The sequence below is a fragment of the Pieris brassicae genome, chromosome 3 (genome assembly GCF_905147105.1).
Source record: "Pieris brassicae chromosome 3, ilPieBrab1.1, whole genome shotgun sequence".
Lineage (NCBI taxonomy): Eukaryota > Metazoa > Arthropoda > Insecta > Lepidoptera > Pieridae > Pieris > Pieris brassicae.
Window position 1 is genome coordinate 8,206,766 of NC_059667.1, and position 17,710 is coordinate 8,224,475.

The 17,710-nt window shown below is 35.3% G+C and overlaps 2 protein-coding genes across 2 annotated transcripts; one reads left to right on the forward strand and one right to left on the reverse strand.

The window, feature by feature from the left end:
- The first annotated feature begins 7,369 nt into the window (after positions 1 to 7,369).
- Positions 7,370 to 13,782, forward strand: LOC123706743 (zinc finger protein 19-like). Its single transcript, XM_045656127.1, has 9 exons — positions 7,370 to 7,575; positions 8,404 to 8,495; positions 8,570 to 8,840; positions 9,274 to 9,496; positions 9,738 to 9,950; positions 10,734 to 10,881; positions 11,696 to 11,762; positions 12,768 to 12,911; positions 13,299 to 13,782. The coding sequence occupies exons 1-9, from the start codon at positions 7,435 to 7,437 to the stop codon at positions 13,533 to 13,535; spliced, it is 1,536 nt and encodes a 511-aa protein (XP_045512083.1). The 5' UTR covers positions 7,370 to 7,434; the 3' UTR covers positions 13,536 to 13,782.
- A 673-nt stretch (positions 13,783 to 14,455) lies between these two features.
- LOC123707767 (prothoracicotropic hormone-like) lies at positions 14,456 to 16,277 on the reverse strand. The gene is made up of 4 exons (XM_045658106.1): positions 15,939 to 16,277; positions 15,623 to 15,664; positions 15,446 to 15,556; positions 14,456 to 14,602 (listed from the first exon to the last, which is right to left on the reverse strand). Exons 1-4 carry the CDS (start codon positions 16,275 to 16,277, stop codon positions 14,456 to 14,458), a joined length of 639 nt encoding a protein of 212 aa, XP_045514062.1.
- Between the last annotated feature and the right edge of the window lie 1,433 nt (positions 16,278 to 17,710).

Here is a 17,710-nt window from a genome sequence, read left to right on the forward strand (position 1 = left end):
GATCATTAGATCTCCAAGTTTTGGTCTTCTGTTTCCGGAAGTGGTTCTGCGATGAACACTCTATTGATTATCATAAATCAATAGTGTGTTCATTATCTATTCGCAGATCTACCCCTTCTGAACCCAATGGTGCTAGATGTCGTTTCGACACCGTTGTTTCTCGGCCATCTGGGAACCGAATGTATGAAAAGTCAGGATTGCTGTGTATCAATTCAACCTTTTCTTCTTCTAATGGCTGATATTTATTTGTACGATTAATTTTCTTCATCAAGACTTGTCCAGAATTTGTAAACCAGGATGGAACAGAAGTGCCGTTAGTAGATCTTCGTGGGTGTCTAAACATTATTTCATGTGAAGTGCAATTTATGGCTGTACAAAGTAATAATCGAATTGAATGTGAGGCTTGTGGTAATATTTGCTCCCAATTTTCTACCGAAAGATTCTTCGTCTTCAGCGCCAAAAGAATCGTTCTCCGAAGAGTAGAATTCAATTTTTCTACTTGTCCGTTACCTTGTGGCAGAAAGAAATGCTGTTCCGCGATCTGAAGTAAGAAGTAACAACAACTTGTTAAGGTGTTGAATCACTGTTTTCGAGCTTACATCTTAGCATGGGATAACAGGCAACGTGAAAATTTGTCAATCACGGTAAGTATGAACTTGTGTTTCTACAGTGGCACAAACTCGGGATAGTGTTTCCCCGGTCTGTATATAATATCGCATTTGATAGCAGCAAGTTCCAGTCGCTATCTTTGAATCATTTCATTCAAATTGTATTTCTTTGCGGCATTCATAAAACTTTCTAAGTCATGACCGTATTCTTCAAGAGTCTGGCCAGAAATAGTTATATCATCAAAATACGCATATGTGTTTTGAAAATACGCATATGTGTTTTGAAGCTTCTATTTTCTTATTATCCAATCGATTGTTCGTTGGAAGAAATGTGGTATAAGGCTGTGTCTATTTCCGGATAAGAACTATTTTTTCAATTTCCACACTGTGAATATCCAAAATTAATCTGGTTTTTTTTTAATTGAAGATCTGTAGGTGATTAGTACGTGTCGTAATGAAACAGTGATGTGTCCTGACAAGGACAGTTGTAAACGTTATCGTCATGAAACAATAATATGTTCTGAAAAGAACAGTTAATTGGCGTTATCGTTAGACCACGATATCGAACTGTTCTGAGAAGAACACGTTCGTACCCTTCGACGGTTGCGCGCAGAAAAGGACAACTTTTTGCCCCGCCTCGATTTTATCGTCTACGCACCCTTCGCATCTTGGTACCACATATTACCACTAGTGGCCAGTGTACGATAACTTTTGTATATAAATCTACAGTTTTTAAAAATTAAACACATTCCACATTCCATCTTCACCTCTTCTCAACGAATTATTAGGAAGTTTTATTTTAACCAAATAAGGACCAATCAACCTAAACCAAACGAACCTAAAGTGGTGACCCCGAGTAGAACACCAAGAAAATTGAAGATGACGAACACAGAAAATTCCGGTGCAGAGCGTCAAGTTTCATCACAACCGTCGAGCCAAGAAGTCTCCGGTATTTCACTGTCGCTCCGTGTGCCACCATACTGGCGCGACCAGCCGCTCCTCTGGTTCTGCAGTTTCGAAGCAGCAACCGCCGATCTGAAACGAAGCCAGGCCCAGCTCGCCCAGATGGTCATCGCACAGCTTGAAAAACCATCCATATCCAAAACATCGCTGATCTCATTTGCTCGCCGCCGGAAGCAGATTACTACAACGCCATTAAAGACCGTTTAATATCGCTATACGAAGAATCTAACAGCGCACAAACGAAGAAGCTACTGTCGCAAGTTGAGCTTGGAGACCAGAAACCCAGCCAGCTGATGAGGCAAATGAAGCAGCTTAATAAGGACAAATTTCCCGAGAGCACCATCAAAATAATGTGGCTCGAGCATCTGCCGCCACACATTCGTTCCGTGCTAGCCATCAGCGAAGCGTTTAAAATCAAAACGACGCTTGACGACCTGACCTTGCTCGCGGATAAGATGATGGAAGTCCACACGCCGTCGCAACACATCGCTGCCGTCGCAACGCCTTACGTACCTGTAGCATCGCCACCATCTCCAGAACAACCAACCATCGACACCCTCATCGGTGAAATAAGAAGGTTGTCTTTAGAAGTTGCTGAGCTACGAGCACAATCTCGCGACAACTACCGCAACAGTCGTTCTCGCCACCATTCACATTCACAATCACGCTCGCGGAACGCATCAACAAAGCGCAACGAAAACCGACGAGAGTCACAGATGGAAGATCGAAGCCAGAAAAATCTCCAATGCCGTACTGCTATTACCATCATCGCTACGGTATGGACGCGAAGAAATGCACACCACCATGCCCATGTTTCAAGCCCATAAACCAGTCGGAAAACTAAAAGTAACGCTGGCCGCGGCGGGAACCGGCGTTACCGAATCATCACACCGCCTTTTCGTTACCGACAGGGTAACGAAACTTACCTTTTTGGTCGACACAGGAGCCAATATCTTCGTGCTACCAAAGACAAAAGGCTCACGTGAAAAACCACTGCCATTTCAATTCTACGCAGCCAACAACACGGTCATTCCAACATATGGAGAGAAGTCACTCCAACTTGATCTTAACCTCCGAAGACCATACACATGGAAATTCGTTGTAGCAGATGTGTCTAAGGCAATCCTGGGAGCAGATTTCTTGCAGCACCACCACCTCATTGTCGATGTCAAAAACCGAAGATTGATCGACGGGAAAACAAAGCTGGTAACAAACGCTCAACTCAGTACTGCAGACATACCTACAGTTCGTAGTATTGACATTGAGCAAAATTACCACAGCATTCTAGCAGATTTCCCAGGCTCGACCAGAATCACTTCAATGAAGCTTAGTCCCAAACATTCCGTTGAACACTTCATTGAAACAAATGGACCGCCCCTTCACTGCAAGCCACGCCCCATTGCAACGCATCGTTAAGAAATGGTCAGGAAAGAATTCCAAAACATGATCGATCAAGGGTTATGCAGACCAAGCAAAAGCCCATGGGCATCACCGCTTCACGTCGTGCCAAAGAAGAATGGAGACCTACGCGTGTGTGGCGATTACCGAAGACTCAACGCCATAACCAAGCCCGATCGGTATCCCATACCACGCATACGTGATTTCACATACCAACTCGCAGGGAAGAAAATTTTCTCCACACTCGACCTCAATCGCGCGTACTAACAACTGCCAGTCAGCTAGCAAGGAGAAAACCACCATCATCACATCTTTTGGCCTTTTCGAGTTTCCGCGCATGTGTCCTGGTCTAAAGAACGCCGGACAGACTTTCCAACGCTTTATTCACGAAGTACTGCGCGAACTCGACTTCGTATTTCCTTTCGTTGATGATATACTCATAGCATCAATTGACGAGGAAGAGCACCGAAAACATCTACGCATCGTATTACAGCGACTAGAAGAATACGGCATCACCATCAACCCATCAAAATGTGATTTCGGCCAGCCAACTGTGAAATTCCTCGGTCACCAAGTCACAGCGGAAGGAATACAGCCACCCCAAGAGAAGGTACAAGCTATTACAGACTTTCCAAAACCACAAACCGTAGAAGAACTACGACGTTTTCTCGGTATGATAAACTTTTACCGTGAAAATATCAAAGATGCCGCCACCATACAAGCGCCGTTAAATACCTACCTGCACAACGTCAAGAAGCGTGACAAAACTAAGATCGACTGGACCACTGCATCAACGCAAGCTTATGAAGCATGTAAAGAGAGCATAAAAAACGCCGCTTTACTTGCTCATCCGTCTCACCAGGCGACACTTGCTATATTCAGCGACGCCAGCGACAAAACAGCTGGTGCCGCACTCAATCAATTTATCAACAAGTCATGGCAACCACTCGGCTATTTCTCGAAGAAATTCACCGACGCACAGACTCGCTACAGTACCTACGATCGAGAGCTACTCGCTATCTACATGGCTGTTAAACATTTCCGCAAAATGTTCGAGGGACGAGAAATAATAATATTCACCGACCACAAGCCGCTAACTTTCGCTTACACAAAAACAAATACAAACAGCGAATCACCGAGACGCACCCGACAGCTACTTTATATCAGCGAATTTACCACTGATATACGACACGTCAGTGGATCTCAAAATGCAGCCGCAGATGCATTATCACGTGTCGAAGCAATCACCTGTCCATCGCCGATCGACTACAATCTACTTGCAGAAGCTCAAGAACGCGATAGCGATACCATTAAAGCACTCAGTCTACAGAGCAACTTATGTTTCAAGAAAGTCAACCTGCCCGTCTCAAACATCAAATTACACTGCGAAACTTCAACCTCACAGTTACGTCCGTACCTACCAGAAGAATACCGACGTACCGCATTCAACGCAGTACATAACGTTAGCCACCCTGGTATCAAGACTACGAGAAAATTAATTACGCAACGTTACTTCTGGCCCTCAATGAACGCAGACGTCGGTAAGTGGGCAAAAGTATGCCTACAGTGTCAGCGCGCCAAAATACAACGCCACACATCAAGTCAATTATCAATTTTTTCACCAACCGAACGATTCGATCACGTTCACATCGATATCGTTGGTCCGCTACCTACCGCGGCCAGCGGACATCGATACCTCGTGACAATGATCGACAGAGCAACAAGATGGCCCGAAGCATACCCACTATGCGAAATATCAGCTGAAGACGTCGCCAAAGCGGTATACGAAGATTGGATTTCCCGTTTCGGTTGTCCTGTAACAATAACAACGGACCAAGGACGCCAATTCGAAAGCAGAGTATTTGCATCTCTTTCTCGCTTACTCGGGATCGAAAAAACGCGTACAACTTCATACCACGCACAGTGTAACGGTATCATCGAACGATGGCACCGTGTCCTTAAAGCCGCATTAAAGGCAAGACTACAAACCGCAAGAAGCTGGATCAACGAGATACCAACCGTCCTACTCGGATTACGCGCCGCTATGCGAAGTGACACCGGCGTAAGCGCCGCCCAACTTACCTACGGATGCAACATACGCTTACCCGGTGATTTCTTATCAACGACCCACAATGACGTCATCGTGGACTCTGGCTACATCAGCTGCGCGACGCAATACGTAACCTGCAACCAATGCCGAGTCAACCACACAGCAACACAAAACCCATATTCGTACACCGCGACCTGCAAACATGTGAATACGTATTCGTACGCATAGACGCCGTAAAGAAGCCATTACAAGCACCTTACGACGGACCCTATCGCGTGCTGAAACGAGACAGCTAGATATTCACGCTGCAGTTACCTAACCGTGAAATGAATATCTCTATCGACAGACTCAAACCTGCCTACACTATTGCCGAGCAAGATGTGCCTACTGATACAACAACGAGTACCTGCAACAAGGAAATCACATCAAGTGCGAGCGAACTACATGAACCATCAAATAACCTGAAACATCAAAATGACAACAACCTGAAACAACAAGACACTGGGAACACCTCAATACCTACAAGAACAACTCGCCGAGGCCGCGTTATACGCCTGCCGGTACGCTTCGCTAGAGGGGGAATCCTGTAGGTGATTAGTACGTGTCGTAATGAAACAGTGATGTGTCCTGACAAGGACAGTTGTAAACGTTATCGTCATGAAACAATAATATGTTCTGAAAAGAACAGTTAATTGGCGTTATCGTTAGACCACGATATCGAACTGTTCTGAGAAGAACACGTTCGTACCCTTTGACGGTTGCGCGCAGAAAAGGACAACTTTTTGCCGCGCCTCGATTTTATCGTCTACGCACACTTCGCATCTTGGTACCACATGTTACCACTAGGGGCCAGTGTAGGATAACTTTTGTATATAAATCTACAGTTTTTAAAAATTAAACACATTCCACATTCCATCTTCACCTCTTCTCAACGAATTATTAGGAAGTTTTATTTTAACCAAATAAGGACCAATCAACCTAAACCAAACGAACCTAAAATCTATTTCTGTCATTTAATAAATGGAACAAACTACTGATTATTACGTGTTTTTTCATATTATATTAATATAAATAATTATAAAGGTAAAACTGGGAAACCAGACAGACTACTATTCCCCTACCCAAGTACAGATTTTAAGCCATGACGTAGTATATCACTAGTCTCGGAAACTACAGATTCGTGTGAGTTATTTATAAAGTTTTATGGTTCTTTGGTCTAAATTGTTTCGTATAGGTTTCGAAATTACGTTCATAGAGACTAATAAAGAACTTATATTCTATATGGAATAATTTATATTCAAAATGCACTAATAGGTGCTTGTAAACAGAGATTAAAAAGGGTTCTTAAAGACGAATATATCACCAAAGAGATCAATCACGAATATTGATTGTTAATATCTGTCATAAGTTACTCCCCCTAAAACTGGCTGCCGAAAACAAATCTACGCGACAAAATAAAAATAGTTTATGAAAAAGTACTGTATTTTTTAGTTTACATAGGCATAGTCAGGGGCATGGGCATGGGCGTATTAAAAATACATTTTTTTAAATGAACATCAATAAACTAGACTTGTAATGACTTTGATTCTTGTCCAACAGTAGGGAAATTATAGATTTTATTACCTTAAGCAGCTATAGTGATAAGTATGTCAAATGGAAGAGACAGCTAGCCCACGACACCGGGAATCCCTAGGGAATAGTGGGGACTAGTAATTAATATATAAACATCTTATGTAATAGGTAGTTTATTCTACTTGTTCTATAAGTTTTTGGTGTGGTTAGATATGTGACAATAGATGTTCATTAACTTAAAATAGGTAACCATCAAGAACAATATATATTTTTTAAATTTATTACTGACTTATTTATAGTTTAACTATACTGACGAAAACTAAAATTAAGAAGTGTTAGAATCAGAGGTAAAAATAATTTATGCGATGTAAGTATAGATAATAAAGTGGTCACCAGTGATTTTGGCATAAACAGTTTTATAAAATTCCTCATAAGTCGCTCAATCCATAACTGATTCCATTGAATTATATCTTGATGATGTTATTACTTTTTATCAAACTTAAAGCCTTTTGTTTCAAAATCCTATGTGCTTTCTGCCTTAATTTCGGAAATTATAACAGAAACATTATTTTATCCGTAATTGAAAAGGAAATTAAAATATTATGTTTTAAGAACAGTCCATAGAAACATAGTAGGGGGGATTTTGTCTTTAAATATATTAATAATTCTAGTTTAATTGTCTCATAGCTATAGGTACAATTTCTTTGGTCACAGATATCGTTTTAACATTTTTAATCTTTCGGTCTTCTACTATCTTTGCCTCTAGTGAAGTCAAGAGTATACAGTGTATGTGCCAATTTAATGTACGATTTTATTTTACGAATTTTCAAATAATTTATCGAAATGTATGATCCCGCTAGTGATGGCGTTGATCTAAAATCTTGCAGAATATGTTTAACAACAAAGAAACCGCTGTGTCCACTATTTAAATACAAATTATCAGGAAATTATGCTGAAATGTTGACCGCAATTGCTAATGTCAAAGTAAGTAACTCTGATGTATACCTACTTAATTTATTTAGGATTTTTGGCTTTTATTATTATGAAAATATCGGATACACCGGATATAAATATTTATTATTTGTATATCTTCCATATTATATTTAAAGAACGCTAGCATAAAATACAATAATTCCTCGTATCGTAATAGATTTCGCATTGTACCCTACATTCTTGATGTATTTACATTGAGTTTGTTAATTGAAATTAACTGAAATATGAGTAACTAGCAATGCCCCGCGGTTTCACATGAATTTTTTTTTTATCAGTCCAGGAATTTTTAGCTTGATTATTATAGATTGGTAAAAATAAAAATAAAAATTCTAAATGCTTAACTTTATTTTATAATAGAAGAGATGTGTTTGGGGCAGTAAAATAATTTCATGTTTTGTAGTTCCTTAGGATAGGCCAAAATACAATTGTCCATAAATTAAACATTATTTTTGTAGGTTGATACATTAATACATTCTATAATACTGTACAAAATAGTTTTTTTTCTACCATCAACAGTTTCCACAGCACACATGATGACAGATTTTTAATGGAATTTTTTTACATCGTGGATCATTGCAGTTTTATTAGGTTTCCTTTTTTTAAATGTAATATAGCCTATGTCAGTGAGTGAAGATGTAGCTTTCCAATGGTTAAATAATTTTTGAAATTGGTTCTACTAAAATCTACAGGTTTTGTGTGAAAACATTACAATCATACATACCAAAATACAAATGTTTCCTCTTCATAATATTAGTGTAGAGTAAATTACTCATAGGATATTTCAGTTAATTTTAAATGTGTGAAAACATTTCTTTTTAGGTATTACCAACTGATGGCCTTCCTGAAAAAATATGTCTTAAATGTTGCACCACTTTGGAAAAAGCATATCTACTTAAAACTGTTGCGGAAAGGTACACCTTAAAGAATTTGTTATTTTGAAAAGCTGTAATTATACAAAAATAACTATATAATTTTTTATTTCTAGGTCTGATAGAAAGATGAGAAAAATTATCCAAAGTTTAAAACCAACTGCAAACACCAAGAAAATAGCATTTAATTCCTTAACTGATATCAAAGATGAGATTGGACCGCTTGTGAAATCAGAGCCAGGAATGGATGTGGAAATAGATGTCCTTGCACCAAATTGTGTTCCTAATGCAGAACCGGTTGATCGTAAAGATATTATAATAGCAAACACAGTTATAAGGAAGGTAGAGAATGATAAAAAATTCAAAGTAGAAAATACAGATCTTGATGTAAGTATTTTTGGAATTGAGGTCCACAATTTAAATTATGTTTCAATTCATTAAATTATATATGAAACAAATACTAAAAAATAATTTTGTTGTTATCCAAAACACCATAATCCAACTTTTTGTCTTTATTCAGATGGGTTACTTCATTATTTATTTTTGTTTTCCGGGAGTTGCAAATCTTCAAACACATACAGTTTATAAAACTTTTTTCTTTTATATATGAAATTTGACTAAACTAAAGTTGCAATTGGAATATACATATGTAACAAATTAAAAATTTGTTGAGGTATAATTATAAATGTATGTACCATTGGTAACTTTTAAAAAGTTAGTATGTGTTAACAAGAATGTCAGTTTATCAAACTAGCAGAGTTTCGTTTTGTCGGGTAGCTAACTATAGCATACTATAGAATAAGATTGTCACACATTTCAGAATGATTTCTTCACTGATTATGGTATTGATAATGATGACGATGATGATTATTTACCACCTTTAGAAAAATCAAAAAGTAAATTTAAGAAACCAAAGTTATGTGATATAAAAGTATTTAATACTAAAGGCAAAAAAACAATCATAAGAAAAGTAAAGGTGGTTAAACAAGTGAAAAATACACATATTGATGGTGACAACAAACGAACTACAACAATTACATGTTGTAAGTATCATTATTAACTTAATTAAACATTATAAAATTTCAGCACAACTACATATTTGTTCTAAATATGTAGGTATATTTTTTAGTATGATTTCAGTTTTTTTTTTATGATATATTAAGCATGAATGGGATATTCATCTAAATTTTTATAGCATAACATTTAGAGTTGGATGACATAATTTAAACTCTTGTACTAAATAATCTCACTAATCCTGTAATAAATTCTTAATTAAATTTTCAGTTCCAATTCTCAAAAATGGTGCAACAGGCCCACCAATACTATTGAAAAGACCAAAAGATGCAACAATTGTTAAACCAAACTCGAATTCAGATAAACAGAGAACTGTTCGTGTTTCAAGAGATGCAACTCCCGGAAAACAAAGAGAAAAAATGGTGTGCCCCGTTTGTGGCATTTTAACGTTTACTTTAGGAAATCATATGTTAACACATGAAGGTAAACCTTTTTTAAAAATATTTACTTACCCTGTATACAAGTCCATTGGTAAAGGTAGGATTTATACTAAGTGTTCTTCTATGCTATTTATGCAAAAACATTTATATTTGATTTATAATAAAACTATTCTACATATACAATATAAACTTTATAATTATTAGATTGTTATGTTGACAAATTTACACATAAAAGAAAGTTAATAAATATTTGGTGATGTTAAATAGTTAGAAACAGATAAGAACAAAATTATAATAGTTTTTTTTTTTAATAAAAAAAACATCTGTTCTACAAGCAACTTTTAATAATGATGGTACTGTAAAAACTGTATATTGTGGTTTACCAGGTCAGCTAATATTGCATTTACATATTAAAATTATGGATTTACGTTTCCGTTTAGTTCTAAATACGCCTACGGGACTTAGTTGTCCATACAAAAATGTATTGTTTCATTGTAAGTAATGTATGTAAGGTCTCTGTTATATATACATAATCTAATATTTAATTAACTAAATTAAAATATCTCATTAGACATTTGCCTTCTTGACGTTTTTGATGGCATTATTAGCTCTAAAACTATTCTTTAGAACAATATGTTTCTCATAGTTTTCGTTCGACCGTTTTCTCTCCGTCTTACTTTGCAATTCCAACTACGACAAAGTCGCTTAATTTTATGTAAATATAGCCAATGACACAACGTGGCTAATACTATTGGACACCAATTAACTAACAGACTACCTCTTTATAATTAGTACAGATTGTTTATGGACAAAACTTTTCCTTCAGAAAAAAAGAAATTCAACTGTACACAGTGTGATCGAACATTCTCACTCAAAGCAAACTTGGTTTCCCATATTAAAAAGCATTCCGGTATCAAAGACCACATCTGCGAAGTGTGTGGAGCTGGATTTTACACACAGAAATCGTTACTCAGGTAATATATAATAAGTAGAATTTTAATTTGAGTGTATATTTGCAGAACCTAGTTAAATTCAGAAAACTGTAAGAGTTATCTATTTGATGTATTTTTTTTAAATTTAGTTAGGTTTTAAAATGTTTCCGAACTAGAAATGTACAACTATCTATGTGCGCTGTGGCATGGTGCGGGTGACAGTTGTTTAATTTTTCTTTCAATTTGATTTTATTTGTAGACTAGAACATTCTGGCTGGGTTAACTTTAAGTTACTACAGCTATTAATGATTTATACGATATTATATTACGAATGTGGTATAGCTGAAATACTATGTCATAATTGGCAATTCGCGGCAAATTTCAAGAATGAAACGAAACGTTACTGAAACTGTCAACCGCACCATACTATAAGTATTCAAGACTGACAATACTTGACATTGACACTTGACAAGAAGCTTCATTAATTACCAGTCGTTAAATTTTTGTGTGATTCTTGAGTGGCGAAAAAAAAATGTTTTGTGTAACCTCCATAGTCAGCTTATCCTAAATTCGATTCCAGTAAAATAATAACTCTTTCAGCTTCTTAAGGACATATAGCTGATCACGAAGTTGTCTTTAAATACAATGAATTAAAGAAGCATTATAAAAAATACACACATTTAGCATGGACCTTTAAGATAAATAAAATACATTATTATCAACAAAACAGACATAGAAATGTGTCCGTCCGCTTAGATGTAGACGAGAGTGATGTATGAGAATATAATAATACCAGGCTATAGATATGTCTGGGAATTATTCTAAAAAGATTAAAATATAAACTTTTTTATTCCAGACACAATTTGATTCATAAAGGAGAACGGCCATACCAATGCGATTTATGCTCTAAGAAGTTTATTGCGGTAAGTGTAACTAAGTCAAAATCCATCTATTAATACAGTATTCACTTATGTACAATAAAGAAATACATAATAAATGCTTCTAATTTTACATTTATTGCCATTTCTCAAATCTCCGTCACTCTTTTTAATTGCCTAGTTTTTTATTCCAAATGTTGAGTATAATAATAATAAAATACATTAAAAACAAAGATTTGTCCTATATCAGCAGGAGGCATGGTGAAATAGGAGCACGCACTTACATTCTCGTGGGAACAAATCGCAAATGCGTAGTCGACATAACTAACATCACCGCATATACAACCTTATTCTATAGTCAATTAATAATAATAAAAAATGTTTAGTGTCAAAAACAGCTTACATAACACACACATATCCCAGGCTTCTAATGTCAGGAGTTTGTGACTTCTCAGTATTGTGTAGCAATATCGAGAAGTTACCATTTAAATATGATACAAATTATACTATACATTTTAGAAAAGTTTTATGCTGAAATTGCTAAGAAATTAATTGTTCTTCTGTTGAAATTTTTCTATACGAAAGTCGTGTTAGAAAGGCGTGCACTCTTTGATTTAAAAATAAAATTATTTACTTGATTAGATTATAAAAACTATTGAAATAATCAATCAATAACTTTATAAACATTTTACATTATATTAGATCCACTAATAAAATTGTTGTATTTGTATTATCAAAGGCTTCGGGTCACTCTGTTTTATATTTTATTTGCTAAGTACTTTTTAAATAAATTTATTAATAATTCGTCACCTGGTTCCCTGCGCATTATCCATTCTTAATAAACTGACTTGCAGCGCCACCTATATTGCACGGCTACTTTCACTGCGATGACGTTATACTCTGAAACGCCCCAACGAAATTATTCAGGGCGTCAATGATATATACAACTTATCAATCATAGACGTAGAGCGACAGAAGATCCCCTTTAGGTTGGAGGAATTGTTTACCATCCTTTGAACTAAGATTAATAAAATTATCCGTTTTTTCCAGCGATGCGACTTAACCCGCCATTTACGTATTCACGCGGGCTATAAGCCCTACAAATGTAACACTTGCACGATGTCATTCAACGCAAAGCATCAATTGCAGAATCATGAGCGGATGCACACTGGCGAACGACCTTATAGTTGCGAGGTAATAATTTTTACACTGTTTGTGTTTGTATATATATATAAATTTAACAGAAAAGTGATTTTTTGAATAGATTTTGTCATTATATATATTCCTTAGTGTTTCCCTAGAATGTTAAACCAAAGACAAAATTATAGTGCATTTTGCTTAAAGAAATTCTGGTGTAAATGGTGGAATATTGACACATGACACATGTCAATGCATTTTGATTAATCACAATGTGTAAAAATCTATTGTTTTGCTTTTCTTCAATGTTCCCAGAATTTTTTATTATAAATGCATAATCATTTCTGTGTTTTCAATACTCGGTAATTCGTAATAATATATTTTTATAATGTCTGCCTATTATTTTTAGCCACTTTATCTAAAATTATTAATTTTCTATTCTAGGTATGCAACGTCGCATTTAGTTATAAGGTTAACTTAAATAATCACGTATACAAAACACACGGTATTAATATTAAATTCAAATCAATCCATACGGTGACTGAGGAAGTATTGCGTCGGGAAATGGGAATGCTCAACGAAGCTCGGGTAGCTATAGCGCACATAATTCCACAACTATCTGAGGTCCCGACACCGGGCGCACATGAAACGGTTCATCATACCACAGACTATAACGTATAGAATTTCCATAGACTAAGGCATCACACAGACCATGTATAAATATCAAAGAGTATACGTCTAGATATATCGTCATGTTAAAAAGAGGCTTTCCACCTGTCCTCTATCAATATACATTTATGAAGCAAATAAAAAACCGTATGCCGTTAAAACCGAATCATCTTTATTGAGATATTCCCGGGATCTATATTTACAGCTACTGAATTGTGACATTTTCATTTAGTAATAAAATATTTAATAATAACTGTTAAATATAAAATATTTGTAATGTGCTATGATCTTTTATTTAATATTCTAACCCGCTAGTATGTATATACCCTTTCGTTTGTAATCTTTCTATGTATCTTCAAAACAATTGTAATTTGTACCTAAACTATCGTAAATTTAACTGCTTTGCTATTTAGTACAATAATATTAAATTTGCAAATGGATCATTCATATAAGTTGGATGATGTATAATTATATTGTCTATGGGAAATTAATGGGATAAAGCGTACTTTGCTATATGCATATGTAGGTCTGGGTTCCCATTCGCATTCCAAATCTGAGAACTGTCAAATATTGAAACTCAAAACTCAAACTCAAATATAGTTTGACATCTCAAGCAAGTAGGTTTGGGTTATTTGACGGTTTGAAATTGGGCATACATTTGAGTTAATGTGTTCCAATCCGATGTGTTTTTGATCGACCGACGTTATAAAAATTTAACTATGATTAGGATTATATATTATTATTATTAACTCAATTAGGTATACAATAAATTGAGCATTTTTATAATTTGTCTACACTTGTTCTCACACAATTCATAAGTTCAATATGTCTTACTTTAAGTTTGTTTTCTTTCTTTAAAAGGAAACATCGAATTAAATGCGATTATAATGATAATCTGTTATTTATTTATAGTCTTTAATCTTGTACATAATTTAATAGTGTTCTCGAATATCCACAGTACAAAGGCAGGCAACAGATACGGGCTTCTTGACAGCAATCCATCGTTTTCTCAAATCATCAGGCAGTTCTTCCTGATTGATTGAATTTTCGCCATATTTCTTTCTCTTTAAAACAGTTATCTGCAATATGAATTAACAATTCACATAAAAAAAAAAACATTGGCACTACAACCTGTTTTAATTAGGTATGGTCCTCAGATTTCTGTATCTGTTTCATGGTCGTTTGTGAATTGAATAGGCAATTGGGGTATCAGCCTTCTGTGCCTGACACACACCGTCGACTTTTTGGGTCTAAGGCAAGCCGGTTTCCTCACGATATTTTCCTTCATCGTTCGAGCTAATGTAAAATGCGCACATAGAAAGAAAATCCATTGGTGGACAGCCGGGGATCGAACGTACGACCTCAGGGATGAGCGTCGCACGCCACTAGGCTAACACTACTCTGCTCTCTCTCATCATTCATATAAGGATTGATTAATATAAAACACATTTTATAAGGAATTTAGTAATGATATCGCTTTCCTAGAATTTTTTTCCTTATAGTTACGTAGGATAAGGCGTCCAGCCTTAAGACTGGCTGATTCGTTGTTGATGATGCATTTAAAAACCTACTATAATAGAACGTTTATCGTAATTATACAAAAATGGGTACGTTCTCGTCGATTGATTAAAATATTACCTGATTAAAACGTACCATTGTGATAATTAAACGCGTTTAAATTGACTTCAAAAACCCAAAGGAAAACAAATTTAAGATTTTTTTGTACGTGCATACCTCGTTTATCTGTGGACCACACTCGAATTTAAAAAAACTTGATATGAATTAACATAGTTTACATTTCTTTCCCTTTGTATTCTCCAATCAATATAAATACAAAATATTGTTATTTAAGAAATTTTCGTGGGATTTTAAAGTCGGTTATATTTTAACATACAATACTTTCTTAATAAACGTACACTTACATTATACACACGCCTTTGGCAGCTGTAGGGTGGCGAACAAAGTCCTGTATTACATTTTATAGTTTCAATATAACTGGGGACGTAGTCTTCACCAAGAATTAAAACGTCTCCCTAAAAATGAGAAATAATTAAAAGGGTTAAAATACATAACAAATTCTTTCTATAAAGAATACATACGCTCTCCTGCTCGCAGGTACAAGGTGTCTGATGGTCACCATTCTGAAATATTAAAAAATATGATTTACCTAGGCACTAAAATTTATCTTTATATTATATATTTATTCCTAATTAAAATTATTTTATTAATTTACCAGACGAAAATATATAAAAATAGTTTATTGTTATTATTATTATATATTTAAGTTTAAATGATTAATAATTTCCTTATTTGGTCGGTAAAACAAATACATAGAAACTCGTTAATAACAATCGACAATATGTATCAGGCACAGACTATCAGACAAGAGTGACTGTAAAAACAATAAATACTCACATAGTTCTCGACTTTAACATTCCCGCGTTTTCTTGTTCTTGTTTCTACGGAATTGTCCAAGAGTACGATATCATTTCGTATCATATTAGCATAGTCGACAATAAGAGCAGGCAATTCCTCGGATCTATCTGAGTTATAGGATCTCGCATAGGCTATACCAAAATGATCATCACGATTATCGTCTGATCCTTGAAGGACGTAATTCTGCCTCATGTGAGTTCTTTGATTTTCCATTGTATACGCATCCACATTTGAGGTTTTCTTTAAAGCCACCGTCCAAAACGGAATGAGAAGTATTGACGCAGCGAAAACTTCGAATAGTAGGAAAGTGTTTCGCATCTAAAAATATTGTTTTTGAGATAAAAAAAATAAATTTGTTGGTATACATACTTTACCCCATTATTCATAAAGTCTAAATCAGTCCAGCGCTCTTTTTACTGAAGGACTCTTTCGTCTCTTTCAGACAAATGGTGTTTATGCTTTGACGCAAAGAGGCAGTTAAGTACTTTACAACGTGGCAATTGATTATTTTTGTATGAATAAAGGGTAAATTTGAGGGAATAACTGATACTGTGAATTTACTTTAATAAAATAAGAATCACTGAAACTTCCTTATGAACAAATTTTTCGTAAAATGATCTACTATATGCAACTTTACAGTTTTTTTTTTAATTTAACTAATTTGTTTAACAAAAGGCTTTTATCATCATAGACATGAATACAAATAATACAATTGTTACATTTTACCTTATTACCTACGACTAAGATTATTGAAGAATTTCATTAATTGTATTAGAATTATTACTATTATCGTTATCGTAATTATATATTTTTCTTATTAGTGGCTTTGAATCTCTTCGAAACAACCGTGGTAGGGACAAGAAAAATATGGCGCATAACGGAAAAATCGGACGGTAATTTTTTTTCCAACGCCGATAAAGAACTTTCAACTTGCACTTGAAAAAAATTAAATTAAATAAACATTTGACTGTGACGCATAGACAGTAAAGAACGTTAGAACGTTGCAATTGGAGTTTTTTTGTAAATAAGGGTTCTAATTTGGTTACTGTGAATTCTTCTTCTTTAAATCGATCAAACCTAGCCTATTAGCGATTTTATGTTTACTCAAGTAATTTTAATGATTGATATTTTATAGACGTTTTATTTCTATTCAACAACCATTTTTTTTACGGGTCCCATGACAAGAGTTACATTCACACACAAAATATTTGCTCTCTAATTAAAACACTAAATAACTTACCCTGACGATAATCAATGTCAAGTGCTGGATCTATAATACTTCTGAAAATATTATTTGCCATCTTATATACCATCATTTGATTGATGTGTTCATGAAAAGCTCCATTAACTTTAGAACCCCGATTTGTAATTGATATCTCTGCTATTGTGTCTAATGGACTCTTATTGTGATGAAGACGTAAGGAGGTGCCTATTTCATCTGGTTGACTGTCCGGAAATCGATTGCTAAATGTAGGTATTTCTTATAAAAGGCGGGACGATGCTTCATTTATTTATAAATTAGTAAGAAAACCAACCAAGTGAAAAAATGTGACGACACGTACCTTCGTATATAGCTACAAATACTGTTGAGGTCCATACCCTGGTTCGCGCCAGCAGTTATCCCGATTACTAAGGATCTTGACCTTACCGCTGGAGGTCTTCACGACTGCCTGGCAACATTCTAAACTGCTCAAAGAAGAAAGGACTTAACATCCTTCCAAACTGCACTGTGCAAAATTAGACTGAATTGT

Excerpts from the sequence above, each read along its gene's own strand:
- LOC123706743 (XM_045656127.1), top strand. The coding sequence starts at position 7,435 with ATGTATGATCCCGCTAGTGATGGCGTTGATCTAAAATCTTGCAGAATA. Across the intron at positions 9,497-9,737 it reads AACTACAACAATTACATGTT|TTCCAATTCTCAAAAATGGT; the intron begins GTAAGTATCATT and ends TTAAATTTTCAG. Across the intron at positions 12,912-13,298 it reads AACGACCTTATAGTTGCGAG|GTATGCAACGTCGCATTTAG; the intron begins GTAATAATTTTT and ends TTTCTATTCTAG.
- LOC123707767 (XM_045658106.1), bottom strand. The coding sequence starts at position 16,277 with ATGCGAAACACTTTCCTACTATTCGAAGTTTTCGCTGCGTCAATACTT. Across the intron at positions 15,665-15,938 it reads ATGTTAAAGTCGAGAACTAT|AATGGTGACCATCAGACACC; the intron begins GTGAGTATTTAT and ends TTAATATTTCAG. Across the intron at positions 15,557-15,622 it reads GTACCTGCGAGCAGGAGAGC|GGAGACGTTTTAATTCTTGG; the intron begins GTATGTATTCTT and ends TCTCATTTTTAG.